General features: G+C 45.8%; 1 protein-coding gene across 1 annotated transcript; it reads left to right on the plus strand.

Annotated features, from left to right (window-relative positions):
- Positions 1–12,242: 12,242 nt before the first annotated feature.
- On the plus strand, positions 12,243–13,820 carry ITPRIPL1 (ITPRIP like 1). The gene has a single exon (XM_066639640.1). It carries the CDS (start codon positions 12,243–12,245, stop codon positions 13,818–13,820), a length of 1,578 nt encoding a protein of 525 aa, XP_066495737.1.
- Positions 13,821–14,708: the final 888 nt, after the last annotated feature.

The raw sequence follows: 14,708 nt of genomic DNA on the forward strand, positions 1-14,708 counted from the left end.
GGAAAGCATGTTCCAAGGGTTGCCACCCAGGGGGTGGTTGCAGTGATTCTGACCCCAGATCAGTTGAAAACATACAGAACAACATACAGTCATTTACAATGTAACTTTAATTGATAAAAGGTTATGGATAACTGTATGATCCTGCATGTGTTTTTGAAATACAAGGATGTGTTTTTGGCTATAACATTTGATAGAATAGAGAGATTTCAAAGCAGTTTGTTTCATTGCATTCTGCATGAAATTGTGCATCAGTTGATATATGACATGATAGTTTTATCTGAAAATACCAAAATTTTAAAAATTTTGGCAAGCAGTGGTGTCATCCCTCCTCTGTGCGCATCATCCTGTGCAGCCCACACACCCCTAGCGATGAGGGGTGTGTGTGTGTGAATATAAGCTTTATAGTACAATCCTATTCAGGTTTACTCAGAAGTAAGTCTATATTCAATGGGATTTACCCCCCAGTAAGGGCCCAGTCCTATCCAACTTTCCCACACTGGTGCAACTGTGCGAATGGTGTGGGTACTGCATCCTCCGGGGGAGGCAGTCACGGAGGCCTCCTCAACAGAAAAGAATCTTTGTTACCTAGGGGCTGTGTCAGCACTGGAAAGCTGGATAGGTTTGGACCCTAAGTATGCATAGAATTGCAGCCTTATTGTATGAACTGAGTTTGTAAAATCTGCTCTTTGTACATGAAAGTCCAGCTCCAGGATGGTCCATTCCACTCTAGTCTCCTCCTTCTCCAGTTTTTGCTTCCACCACCCTCCAGGCACAGTGTTTATTTCTCTAAGTCTCCCAATAACAAGCTGTCCATCCTCGCCATCACCTTGCGGTCAGCTCTGTCACTATTTTGGAGCTTCTTTCTCTCCTGCAAAGGTGTTGCCGAACTGGTCTAATCTCTCAGTGCCTGCTGAGAAAAGCAACAAAACCCAACTCTGAATTTACAGTAATTCTTCATTGTTCCTTCAGGTTCTTGGATGGTGTTCATCTCCTAGACACTTTTAAACTCTTATACCTGAGGAATGGAGACCAGTGCAGGCAGAAGGCTTGCAGTGAAGTGTATCAGGCCTGGAGAGACCATTTGGCTCAGTGGTAAATCACATACTTTACTTGCAGATTCAGTTCTTGGCACAGAGGCGTCACTAGGATTTGCATCACCTAGTGCCAGAGCTCATTGCATCACCCCATGATGGACCTCCTCCCATACCAGACCATAGAGAATAAATTATGATCTCATATGCATAACCTAAAGTCAGTGTTGGGTGTCACAGTGTCCAGTGTCACTTGGGTTGGTGTAACCTCCATCAACTTACTTACTTACTTACTTACTTACTTACTTACTTACTTTATTTATTTATTTATTTATTTATTTATTTAAATACATAACAGTCCAGGTCACCCAGCAAATCAGCAACCAACAAAAAACCAGTGGTCAGCTTGATGACACTCACGCAACTGAATCAATGATATATAACATGATGGTATTATTCATAAATTCAAATTTCCCAAAAGATTTCCAAAATTTTGGCCCCTGGTGGTATCACCTCCCTGAAGGTGTCACCTGGTGCAGTCCACACTCCCGTATTCCCTAGTGATGTCACTGCCTGAAGAGTCCATTGGTTAAAAGAGGTTGTGGCTCACATGCTTTACTTGCAGAAAGTCTCAAGTTCAATCCCTAGGAAATCCAAAAGTAGGCTATGGGAAATGACCTCTCTAACCTAGATGCAGATATTTGGAGACCTCTGCCAGTCAGAAGGGACAAGTGGCCACAGGAGAATATCTGAAGGCTGCCATTCTAGGCACACTTGCCAAGGAGGAAGTCCTGTCCAATACTTCAAAGAAAAAGATGTGGGAACTCCAGGCAGGAAACTCCTGGGCCGCATCTGTTTTGGCCCTAACAAAGCTACAATGGAAAGGAGGGGCAGGTCAGGATCACCAACCCTGAGTGATCATCAGCCTTAGGGTTCAAGAACTGTTGTAGTTGGATAGGAGTACCCCACAAGTTGATTGTTGAGATCATGGCTCTCCATTCTGAGCCCTAAAACATGTACAGACTCTACCCCCCAATCTAAAAAGTCTTGGCCCATTTTTCTTGTTTGTGATCAGAAATTGCAGGGTTCTCAGCTGAAGTATACAATTCACAGCCCCACACACATTTTGCTGTCTTTTGTCATATTCTACAGTATATTTGCAGTGCTGAATCCAAAAATGGCATCATTGTTGCTGATTGCTCTAGTTTGAGGAGTACGGCACAGTGACAGACCTCCCCAGCCCTGCGCTCCCAGGGCAAAGGTCAGTGATGGCACCCCCGCAGGATGTCGCAGGATGTTGCCTCCCCATGCACAAATCCTGCCCCCCACACACACACACTTAACTGGAGCACACAGTGCCTTGCGCGACTCCAGGACACATTCCCCAATGCCTTAAACTTTGCTTCCAGCAAACCGGAAGCACAGTTTCTGACCCCATCAGGAGCCTCAGAGAAGTTTCTGTGGGGTCCTAAAGGCACGCGAGGCTCCCAGGCACCCAGGGCATTTGCCCCATCACGTGATTGGGAGGTCCACCACTGGTATGGCATAGCCATCTTATATGCCAATTCAAGCAGCTTCCTTGTGAGGAAGCCATGGTGTAGGAAGCTAGCTGAATCAGCATATAAGGTGGCTATGTTGTACCCCCCCCCCCCAACTAGAGTCAACCAGGCAAAACCAATGCCATTTTTGGATTCAGCACCCCAACAGTATCCTAAATTCATTCAAACATCCTTTACAATAAAAAAAAAGGGTTTTTTATATGTAGGTCTGTGTAGCTGCTTGAATAGAAAGGCAGGTGGAAAGACAAGATATAAATTAAATAATACAAACATACAGATGGTGTGAAAACTAGGCATACTCGTATATACATTTGCATGTTAAAATGCATGTTTGCATTATGTTCAACACCTGTGCAATCTGTGAACTGCGTATATGTTTGGCTTTACATACTTCATTGACTGGCCACATACAATTACAGAATTATTTTATAATGCTTTTTATGTGAGCTACCTTGTGCGCCCACAGCAGGAGGGGAAAGGTGGGGTTAGAAGATATTCATTCATTCATTCATTCAATCAATCAATGACTATATTCTTCCCAATAATTGCAGTCGTCCCAATAATTGGCAGAGGCCGTATGTGTGAATTATGGAGTGCCAATTATGAAGGAATTGATGTTGCACCTCTAGGGTTTTAAATAACTGACCGCAGAAGCTTATTTGCAGGTAAGCATACATAAGATTGCAGCCCTAGGCTATCACAATGAATTTGTCTCTCAGAAGAGCCCCACCAACTCAGATTCTAACTCAGATGCCTTTGGAAAGCTTTCAAGAAGGTTTGAGGTGGCGGTTGCTGTCCCCTGCCTTTGTCCTGCCCCCAGCAAACAGCAGTTAGGTATAGACTGACTTGAACTTGGGAGCTCCCTTGAACTTGCTTCCTAGGAGCAAGCCCCATTGACTCTAATAGGACTTACTTCTGAGCAGACATGCATAGGATTGGGCTGTCAACTACAACAGCTAATAATCTAAACTAGAGCTTTCCCCCTTCCTTCATGAACCTGTCGAATACTCCTAATTCCCCTCCTCTTGCAACCAGGCAAGTATCCCTACTTATGTGAGGAACAGTTTGTGCACACTGCCCTCCCCCATTGAGAAGATCCCTTGAAAACAAACAGAGAGGTCAGGACATGGGTACACCTCTGTCCATATTTAGGTGGGATCAGTCAGAAAGGTTTGGTATTGTCTAGCCTGGCCCATGTTTGCTGAATTGTATGAACAGATATTCACAGATTACTGTCAATGCACCAGGATGCACAATATGTATAGGTTGAACTTTAGTATCTGCGGAGAATCCATTCCCAGAGCCCCCACAGATACCAAAACCAGTGGATAATGGAATCCGTGCGTGGGGTTCGATAGGACCTCTGGATGCAACCTGAAGCGCCTTCCAGTCATATCCAGCAGGTCCTCTGTGGGTCCTCCAGACACAGGTTCAGAACCCATAGTGGGTCAAATCCATTGCTTCCAAATTTGCAGATAAAGAGGACCCACTGTACTCTACAATGTAGAGTTCTCAAACTTTTAGCACCAGGACCCACTTTTTAGAAGAATCTGTCAGGACCCACTGGAAGTGATGTCATGATTGGGAATGACTTCATCAAGCAGGAAAATTTTCAACAATTCACAACATTAAAATGAATGGGGACACACCTGAAATTGGCTAGTTACCCACCTAGTGGGTCCCGACCCACAGTTTGAGAAACACTGCTCTACATTGTCAAGGGGTCCAATATCAATTGTGTTCATATGGGGCTGGCTCAGATGAGACATCTGTTGGGCCCCTCCACATTCTATGCATCTCTCCCCCACAGCTGGCTTATCGACCTGCCACAGCACAACCCCACAGGGTGGATGTGTGGCACAATAATCTGAACCATCTCTTAGTGCTTGATCCAGTGATTTTCAATCTTTTTCATCTCGTAGCACACTGACAAGGCACTAAAATTGTTAAGGCACACCATCAGGTTTTTGGCAATTGACAAGGCACACTATACTGCCAGTGGGGGGCTCACATCCCCATTGGCCCTACTAATAAATGATCTTCCCCCAAATTCCTGTGGCACACCTGTGGACCACTCGTGGCACACTAGTGTGCCACGGCACAGTGGTTGAAAATGGCTGGCTTAATCAAACATAGGGCAAACGGCCATTCAGTCATTTGTGTTTCACATACTCACAGCATAAACCTGTAATACATCAGCACCCTCTGTCGGTCCCATTGGCATATTTCTTAAGAATGTTGTCTTGCAAAGGCCTGGTGTGACTGCCCTGGAGCAACTTAAGGGCCCAATGCTATTCAATTTTCCAGTGCCAGTGCAGCTGTGCCAATGGACATGCTCTGCATCCTGTGGTAGGGAGGTAGGCACAGAAGCCTCCTCAAGGTAAGGGAACATTTGTTCCCTTACTTCGGGCATGCATTGTGGCTGCACCAGTGCTGGAAAGTTGTATAGGATTGAGCCCTAAGAAATAATACTTAGCTCTGGAATAGCATTTTTGAACATTCAAAGTGCTTCAAATGTATTATCTTAAAATCACTGAATGTTAGAGTTGGGTGGGACTTTGGAGGTCATCTAGTCCAACCCCCTGATAAGTGCAGGCAATTGTTTGGTATCTGCTTCAAAACATCCAAGGAGGAAGAGTTCACAAATGCATGAGCCAGTCCAGGCAGCTCTTACAATTAGGAAAGTCTCATGTTTAACCCCAATCCATTTTCCGGTAGTTTCAGGCCCTTGGTTCAAGTCTCGCCTTGGAGAGCCACAGAGAGCAAATCTTCCCCTTCTTCTTCATGAAAGCCCATCAGATACTTGAAGATGGCTCTTATATCTCCCTTTAATCTTCTCTGAAAATCAGAAAAGGAGAAATTATACTATATCATGATGTTGAAGCTCAGCAATAAGCAAAATATAGATCTTGTTTGATAATATACAAAGATGAAAATATTGATCTATCAGGGGGAAAATTGGAATACTAAAAAGGTGGGTAATATCCCCATTAGGAAAAGTAGTGTCCAAGTGTTTGAGTTTTATAGAACTCTTAATCAGCCATTTTCTTAAACAGGCAAGATGTTGAAGCCTGAAATTCTGTAGCCTTACCCCTGCTAATTGGGTAAGAGGCACTTTTTCAAATGGGTGCTCTTTTTTTTAGCAGGGGGAGAGTAACTGGCCCACCTCACCCCAGCACTGTCTGTTCTAGTGGCTGTCTGCTGGTATTCTTTTGCATCTTTTTAGATTGTGAGCCCTTTTGGGACAGGGAGCCATTTAGTTATTTTATTTTTCTCTGTAAACTGCTTTGTGAACTTTTAGTTGAAAAGCGGTATATAAATACTGTTAATAATAATAATAATAATAATAGTAGTATACAACAGGAGGAGTCAGTGCTTTTTTTGTAAAAAAAAAAAAAAAAGGTGCAGGAACTCACAACTTGTTAATCTTTTATTTATTTATTTATTTATTCATCTCATTTCTCTCTCTTTAAGTCCCCATTCCCCAACTACTTAAGAACTAGAAAATGAGGGGAGATCGTCAAGAGAGAAGAACAAAAAGAGACGGACCACCTCTGGAGCACACACCAAGGATTATATCACGGCTTGTTGCATGTATTTGCAAATATGTAACAACCAAAAAAATTAATTAAAAATTTTAAAACATTTAAAAAATATTGGTTAAAACAATTGATGAAGGCAAAATATAAAAAATGATTACATTACATCACTCTACAGATTTGTTTGAACCCAAATCAGTTGGCACACAGGGGAGAGGGGGCACAAAAGATGGGTTAATTAATTGATTAATAGTTATGGATCAAAAATCATGTGGTCACATACCCTCTATTGGCTCAAGACATTGAAACATGATTGGTGCAAAAAAAAAGAGAAATATGTGATCAGATAACAATGAATGCGCAATATAAGCACACAAGGGGGGAGCAGAAGAATAAACACAAAAGATGAATTGTAAAATAGATAAATTATATAATACAGGAATATAATCTATTTTACAACTCATCTTGAACCAACAGAGGGTGTGTGACCACATGATTTTTGATTCATAACTTCATAACTTAATCAATTCATTAACCCATCTTTTGTGGTTCCCCCCTTTCCCCTGTGTACTATGTCCCCATTCCCCATTATAATAATAGTGATTATTAAATATAGTCTAAAAAAACCAAAAAGACAACAATGATCTGACCTACTGCACAGAGGAATACATATTTCCTAAGTGTTGTTATAATGCAGCAAGGACACTTAAGCTTCCCCATTTATAGTTAAAAACCTAAATCTCCTGTTGATGACATTACAAAGCTACTAAATTATTAGTAATAATTTTTGCTTAATTAATCTAGATCAGCCAAGATCAGCATATTAATAACTATAAAAATAAATGAATTACTTGCTTCTGAGTAGACCTGCATAGGCTTGGGCTGCAATCCCATCCACATTTTCCTGGGAGTAAGCCCCACTGAACACAAGGGGACTTACTTCTCAGTACACCTGCATAGGCTTGGGCTGCAATCCCATCCACATTTTCCTGGGAGTAAGCCCCACTGAACACAAGGGGACTTACTTCTCAGTAGACATGCCTAGGCTGTCTCAGGTGCAGGGGCTGCACCAGCCAGCTTCCTTCCCCCCCTCCTCTTGCCAAGCCAGTACCTGGGTGCTGCAACCCGTCTCCCTGGCTTGCTGTCCCTCGTCATCCTCCTCCTCCTCAGCACATGTCCCCACGCCCTCACCGGCTTGGTAGCTGAGCGTGGGGAAGCAGAGCGCGGGGAGAGGAAAGGCGGGCTGGGCTCAGGGGAGAGCTGAGTGCGGTGAGGCAGGGGCAGTGCTTTTTTTGTAAAAAAAAAATAAAGGTGCAGGAACCCACTTACAAGAACAAGTTTAAGATTAACAAGTGTAATCTTTTATTTATTTACCTCCCCACCTAAAAAAAAAGAAGAAGAAAAAAAATTATTCCTTACAGGGATTTGAACCCCCAACCTCTGGCTCCACAGACCAGCACTTTACTAACTGAGCCATTGGAAGTCTTAGGCTCAAAGCATTTGGAACTAATACTTGAGGCGCTGATGGCCACCTAAGGGCTCAGGACCTTATATATTAGTTCTGAACACTGTAACTCTAGGCTTTCCTATAGCCCAATGGAGAGAGTGCTGTGCTGTGGAGCACAAGGATGGAGGTTCGAATCCCTCCTTAGCCAGCAGTGCTGGGTGGCACAGGGAGGGAAAAAAGGTGGGGGCCAGTGGGGGCCAGGAGGGGGGAAAAAGGTGGGGCCCAGGAGGAGGGTTGGAAGTTTGAATCCCTCCCTAGCCAGCAGCGCAGGGAGGGGGGAAAAAAGGTGGGGGCCAGGAGGAGGGGGAGAAAGGTGCCGGAACGGCGTTCCGGTGCGTTCCATTACAAAAAAAGCCCTGGGAGGAGTTATGCAGACCTATTAGAAACACAGATCACAGAAAGCTGCTTTAAACAAAGTCAGACCATTGGTCCATTTAAGCTCCATTTAAGTTAGTTGTCAACACTAACTAGCTACACAGGTCATGGTTCAGGATGTGGACTCACCTCCCTGCATTACAATCTCTGTGCATGAACTGGAGGTTGTCTATGACTTTGTGTACCTTGGCTCAACGATCTCCGACACTCTTTCTCTCGATACCGAACTAAACAAACGCATCGGTAAAGCAGCTACCACGTTTTCCAGACTCACAAAGAGAGTCTGGTCCAACAAGAAGCTGACGGAACATACCAAGATCCAGGTCTACAGAGCTTGCGTCCTGAGTACACTTCTGTACTGCAGCGAGTCATTGACTCTTCATTCACAGCAGGAGAGGAAACCGAATGCTTTCCACATGCGCTGCCTCCGACACATCCTCGGCATCACCTGGCAGGACAAAGTTCCAAACAACACAGTCCTGGAACGTGCTGGAATCCCTAGAATGTATGCACTGCTGAAACAGAGACGCCTGCATTGTCTCGGTCATGTCATGAGAATGGATGATGGCCGGATCCCAAAGGATCTCCTCTATGGAAAGCTCGTGCAAGGAAAGCGCCCTACAGGTAGACCACAGCTGTGATACAAGGACATCTGCAAGAGGGATCTGAAGGCCTTAGGAGTGGACCTCAACAGGTGGGAAACCTTGGCCTCTGAGCGGCCCGCTTGGAGGCAGGCTGTGCAGCATGGCCTTTCCCAGTTTGAAGAGACACTTGGCCAACAGACTGAGGCAAAGAGGCAATGAAGGAAGGCCCATAGCCAGGGAGACAGACCAGGGACAGACTGCACTTGCTCCCAGTGTGGAAGGGATTGTCACTCCCAAATCGGCCTTTTCAGCCACACTAGACGCTGTTCCAGAACCACCATTCAGAGCGCGATACCATAGTCTTTCGAGACTGAAGGTTGCCAACAATCTTCTCTGGCAGCTGAAACTTTAAGGACCCTGGCCTACAGCCTCAAGATCAGGAGCTCCTGACAGGAGCCGTGATTTCACATTCAAGACCTTTGTCCCAATAGTGTGCTAAACATTCTGCCCTTTTCTGAAAAGCAAAGCTGGGTTATTGGTTCTGATGGAACATTTTTCTCATGGATAGTTATAACTTTCTAGGCGAATCCAGGCCGACCCATTCATGAGGCAAACTGAAACTGTTGCCTCAGGCAGCAGACGGGGGGGGGGGCTGCTTGCTTCCACTGTTGCTCCTTCTTTTTCAAATCCCTGACCTCTTCAAGCAACCAAAGGGCACCTTGATTTGCTTCCCTCTCCTTGTAAGGACAGGTGACTTTGGGGCTTGTGTGACTTCACAGTCAGCCAAGTAATAATGGGGGCTGTTAGTCAGGCAAGCAGCTGCAAGAAGTCAGGGCACCTGGAGTAGTCCCAGGCTTTAAAAACAAACAGTGTCTTAAGATGTTGTGCTGTGCCACCTGGGAGAAGCATGGACCACCTTGGGATTAAGACGCGCTGCCCCTTTAAGAGTCAAGTGCCTCCAGAGGTAGATCCAGGAGAGGTGGCAGGGATAGAAAGGGGGACTTTAAAAGAGGATTAGATTCATGATGGAAGGAGAACTCTATCAGTGGTAATTAGTCATTATAGTTGTGGTGCCTCCCAAGTTCAAGGTAGTCTATCCCTAAATGCTTGTTGCTGAGAGGCAGGACAAAAGCAGGGGAGAGCTGAGGCCACCTTTAACCTTCCTGAAAGGCAATTGGGCAATTCACAGGCAATTGGGCTAGAATCTGAGCTGGCAGGGCTCTTCTAAGGAGTCGGATTAGATGACCTTGTAGGTCCCTTCCAATTCTTGGAAACAAATCCAAGGGCTGCAGCTTACCTGGGAGTGAGCCCCCTTGACTATCATGGGACTTATTTCTGAGTAGACATGCAGAGGACTGGCCTGTAGTATTGGTACAAATTTGGGTGTGGTTTGCCCAGATCACCTAAGTCATTTCATAGCTGAGGTGTGCTTTGCAACAGAGCCCCCCAGCTCACAGGTCATGCTCTTAACTACAATGAAAAGCTTCTGTGGTCAGTTATTTAAATCTCTAGAGGTGCAACATCAATTCCTTCCATTCTCAACACTCTGTAACTCATGCATATGGTCCCTTTTGCAATTATTGGAGTGACCAGGATCAGGATTGGAGTGATCTTAAACACTCTTAGTGGAATCCGGTGGACTGACTAGGCTCCCAGTGCGAGAGGTCAGAGTGTCATCCGCAGGATAGACCTCCTCCCTTGCAGTGGGCGGAGCAACGCCCCAGGCGGTGGGTGTGGTGATGCACCATTGCCCCACTGGTTTTTTGTTATAATGTTTGATAGAACAGAGATATTTCCGTGCAGTTTTTTCATTGCATTCTGCATGAAATTAAGTATTGAATGATTTATAACATGATGGTATTATTCAAAAATACCAAGATCTTAAAAATTTTGACTAGTAGTGGTGTCACCACCCCCGCACTCCCCCCCCCACTTCCCTAGCGACATCTCTGCTGGGATCTAAGTTCCACCCAGCCTGCAGTAGGATGCACCCTGACTTGGGAGCCAGTTCCACTGAACCAAGTAGGACTTACTTTCAAGCAGAAATGCACAGGACCCCTCCCCGCACATTCCTCATTGGCTCCTATTACCTATTCCACATGCTCCTATTACCAGGGCTGCCTGCATGCTGTAATTTGATACCATTGCAGAAAAGCCGCAGCATGTGGTATTGGCTGCAGCATTTCAGCTTTCCAAGTACCTTTTTTTTTTAAAGTAACAAATTTAAAAACATAGTTTTTATGATTAAGAAAATATGATTAAGAATATGAATATGAAGAATAAGAATATGATTAAGAAAATATGATTATGATTAAGAAAATATACAGCTAGTTCTCTTTATCTGTGAGGAGCAGAATTATCTGCTAATACTGTGCTACATCAAACTGGCATTGGTATTGGTCTGTGGAGAATCATTGGACAAATTTGTGTCCACTTCCAGACTTGTCCCACCATCCTGAGCACCATCTTGGGGTTTCCAGTTGAACCTTCACAACCCTGGCAATGGTGAGAGGCTGATGAGGAGAGGTCTCTGGAAGGTTACCTGAGAGGGCTGCTCTGGGGCTGGGGCAAGCCCAGGGAAAGAGCAAAGAGACAGGTGGAGGAGAACGATGGGTGAAGCAACTCCCTCCCCACTGCTGATCTCTGAGGCCTTGTTATTGGGCCAACAACCTTCAACAAGTGAGAGATTTATACTTTCAACAGGTTACTCAGCATATGCTTTTAATAATGACAGTCAATGGGGCTTACTCCTGGGTAAGTGTGGATAGGATTGCAGCCTTGGGGATGTTTGGGGGAATTTTTTAAAATGGATCAGCAACTGCTTGGGAGGGTTAGGAGGCTCTTATTTATCTTTAATAAATTTATACTTATTATAAACTTTTTATAGCCCAATCCGAACTAGCGCTGGAACAGGCAGGTCAGCAGGCCTGCGTTGTATCCAGCAAAAACTTTGGGCACTTAGTGACTCAGCCTGGGGCAAGAGGAATTGTTTCCAATTACCCTGGGGAGAGCCATTATAGCTCCAATGGGGCTACTCGGATCTAAGTGGCACAAATCCGAGCAGCCCGGAGCTGGCCCAGGCTGCCTGGCAACAGGGTTAGAATCCAGTTTAACTGCTGGATCCTGGTCCCACCTTCTGCACCCCACCCCCAGGAATGCCTGCCGCCCGCCCTCCCCCACTTCGAAACACTATACTAGGAAGAACATTTGAAGCTGCATTTCATTAAACCAAACCATTAGTCCATCAAGCTCCACGTTGTCAAACTTTCCATGGCTTAAGCAGCTATACCAAGACTTGATCCTGGGACCTTTTGCAGGTCCTGACCTATGACTCTATCCCTAATCTGCAGGGATGGTGGAATCAAATCTCCAGGGACCAGCAGTTGAGATTCTAGTGCTTTGCATGGATCGTTTCCCCACTCAAAACAGAATAAATTTTGCAAAATAGTAATTGCAGAAGGTATTATGCAAATAATTTCCTTAATGTATATAGGTTGCAGAATTCCACTTTTCTAGGTACAGAATTTTGTTTATTTGGTTGCAGATCTCACCCCCCCCCCCCCCGGGTAATATCTATATTGCTTTCTTTAGCTCCAATCTTGAATAGTCTATTCTCCTGACTTTCTCCAGAGGCTGCAATTGTAGACATGGCCCTGTGTGTCGCCATTGGCCTGACTACGTTCGTTCTGCTCTACAAGTCCCTTATGGTCAATGACGACACAGACTTGGTCACACAGAATCGACTCCATGAGTATGAGGAGCGGATGAAAAAGGAAATGGGGCACCTACAGACAGAGTTTGACCAGCAGAGCTGGAGCTGGGGTTTGAGCCAGGTCCATGAGGATTGGATGACCACAAATCCAGTGGTAGATGAGGGGACCTGGGACGGGTGGCCCTACGTGGGACTGATCATCATCATCCTCTTTGGGTGCTGTCGACACACCATGGAGAAGGAGCCCAGCTATGACTCCAGCACAGACAGCTCCAGCACCACCACAAATGAAGACCTTGAAGATGACGAGGATGATACTGACCTGGAACCCGAGTGTTACAGTACCAGACAAAAGGCCCTGGAAGCTTTCTACGACCATCACGTGGAGGAGGACACCAGCGACTTGACCAGCATGTGCGATTTTGTTGAGTCCTTTGTGAATGACCTGCTGGATGCATGCCGGGGCGCCCTTCCTGACCAAAATCCTCTCCTCCTGCTGGAGAACTGCATTGGGGTGGACAGTGCCTTTGAAGGGTGGCACACTCAGAAAGCCTCCTCCAAGGCCTTCTGTGTGCTGGTGCCCATCTCGCCACCCAAAGGCCATTCCTTTCATGTGGAGATGAGTGACGTGGAAGGTGCCCCGAGCAAGCATGGGCACATCTTGGTGGAAATGGAGTGCCTATGCAAGAGGGAGAGGCTCCTGGGGGATGTGGTGTGCTCCCTTCACCATCCAAACCACCATTCCAGCAATGATCAAGGTCCCTTTTTCATCCATGATTTATGCACCAGCTCTCACCTGGATGTTGATAAAGCCATCCACTGGTTTCAGGCCCTGGTGGCCAAGGCCTGGGAGAGTCTCAGTTACAAGTACAAGCTCGATCTTGTGCCCCAGCCTTCCAACACATCGTGCCGGCTGAAACTGATGTTTAAATCTGGGAGAACTGTTTTCATTAACATAATCCTTGGAGTGCAACTAGGAGATACCTTGGTCTTTCTGGCCACCCAAGGGGCCGAAAGGGACCATTTAACCGGGGCAGTTTGGCAGAGGAACTTTGCTGTCCAGGAGCTGCTCTTTTTCAAATGGGTCAGCCAGCGCCTTCCAGAGGACAGCTGCTACCTGAAATGTCTCCAGATCCTGATCTTTTTCAAAGAATCCAGCCCGTCCAGCAGAAAGGAGCCCGTGCTCAGCAATTACCACTATAAGACTTGCCTGATGCATCTCCTCCTCTGTCAGCCCCTATTGGACTGGGAGCCTGAGGACATTGCGCCACGAATCCAGGATATGCTCCAGTTCATGCATACCGCCCTCCAGGAGAAATACCTCCAGCACTTTGTGATTGGGAACATCTGCCTGCCCATCCAGATCCCCATCCCTCAGGCCCTCCGGAGTGCTACCCCTCTCAATCTTTTCAAGCACCTGGAACAGGACCGTGACCTTCATGCCAAGGCAATGAAGGAGTTTGTAGAGGTGGTGGAAAAAGTGAGGGCTCTCTGGTCTGAGCGGGAAGAGTAACAGAGGTCAGCTCCATGAAAGAACCTTGTATCCTTCGGCTTGCCGTAGAATCGCGTATTGTAAGAGGGCTGGAAAGATGAAAACGTTGCTACCTGCAGTGAAAACAAAGTTGGGTTAGCAAAAGGGGAGCGATGAAACTCTGATACTCTGATATTGCCATTTGGGGCAACCCCACCCATGCTTCCGGGTGATCTGGAGAAAGGCACTTAGGGTTCTGAGAAGGGCCCTTTGGATGAAACCAGTTGGACATGAGGGGCTCTTCTGTATTTTTATACACTCCAGTTCCAAAGGTCTTTGCTCTATTAGACAAAATAAAGGTGATGCTCTTAATGCGCTTGCTTTCATGTGTTGTAGAAGTGAGAACTGCTGAAATAAATCAACAGACATGTTCAGTGTTTTTATTTAAAGTGTTTGTATCTTGCCTTTCAGCTGAGAAGGCTCTCAGCGTACAGTTGCCAGCCCTCCAGGATTAACCTGGAGTCTGCAGGGATCAGCACCTGGGGGGCTACTGAAAGCCAGCTAGGTGATTGCAACATGGCATCCAGAAATGCTCAGTGTTGCATCATGTTGGAATTGTTGTTGTTGATAATCATACCAGGGTAGCTTACACAAAAATGAGATGGTGGTAGATCATTACAAAAGAACAAAGGGCAGGGAGATAAGCTTTGCTTTCTTCAACCTTTGTTTGCTCCTCATGCAGAATTTGATGTTACTGTGTAAAGGTGCAAGTTGGCGGTGAAGCATGACACCATGGACACGCTTTACCTTGCCAACTTTCTTTCTGGACTCCATAGTTAGAGTTTCTACTCTAAATATGCCAGCTCATTGATGAGGCTAACTGAGCCAGTTGCCTCAGGCAGAGTTTGGTGGGGCACCCACCTCAGTCCA

This window comes from Tiliqua scincoides, chromosome 11 (genome assembly GCF_035046505.1).
Source record: "Tiliqua scincoides isolate rTilSci1 chromosome 11, rTilSci1.hap2, whole genome shotgun sequence".
NCBI lineage: Eukaryota > Metazoa > Chordata > Lepidosauria > Squamata > Scincidae > Tiliqua > Tiliqua scincoides.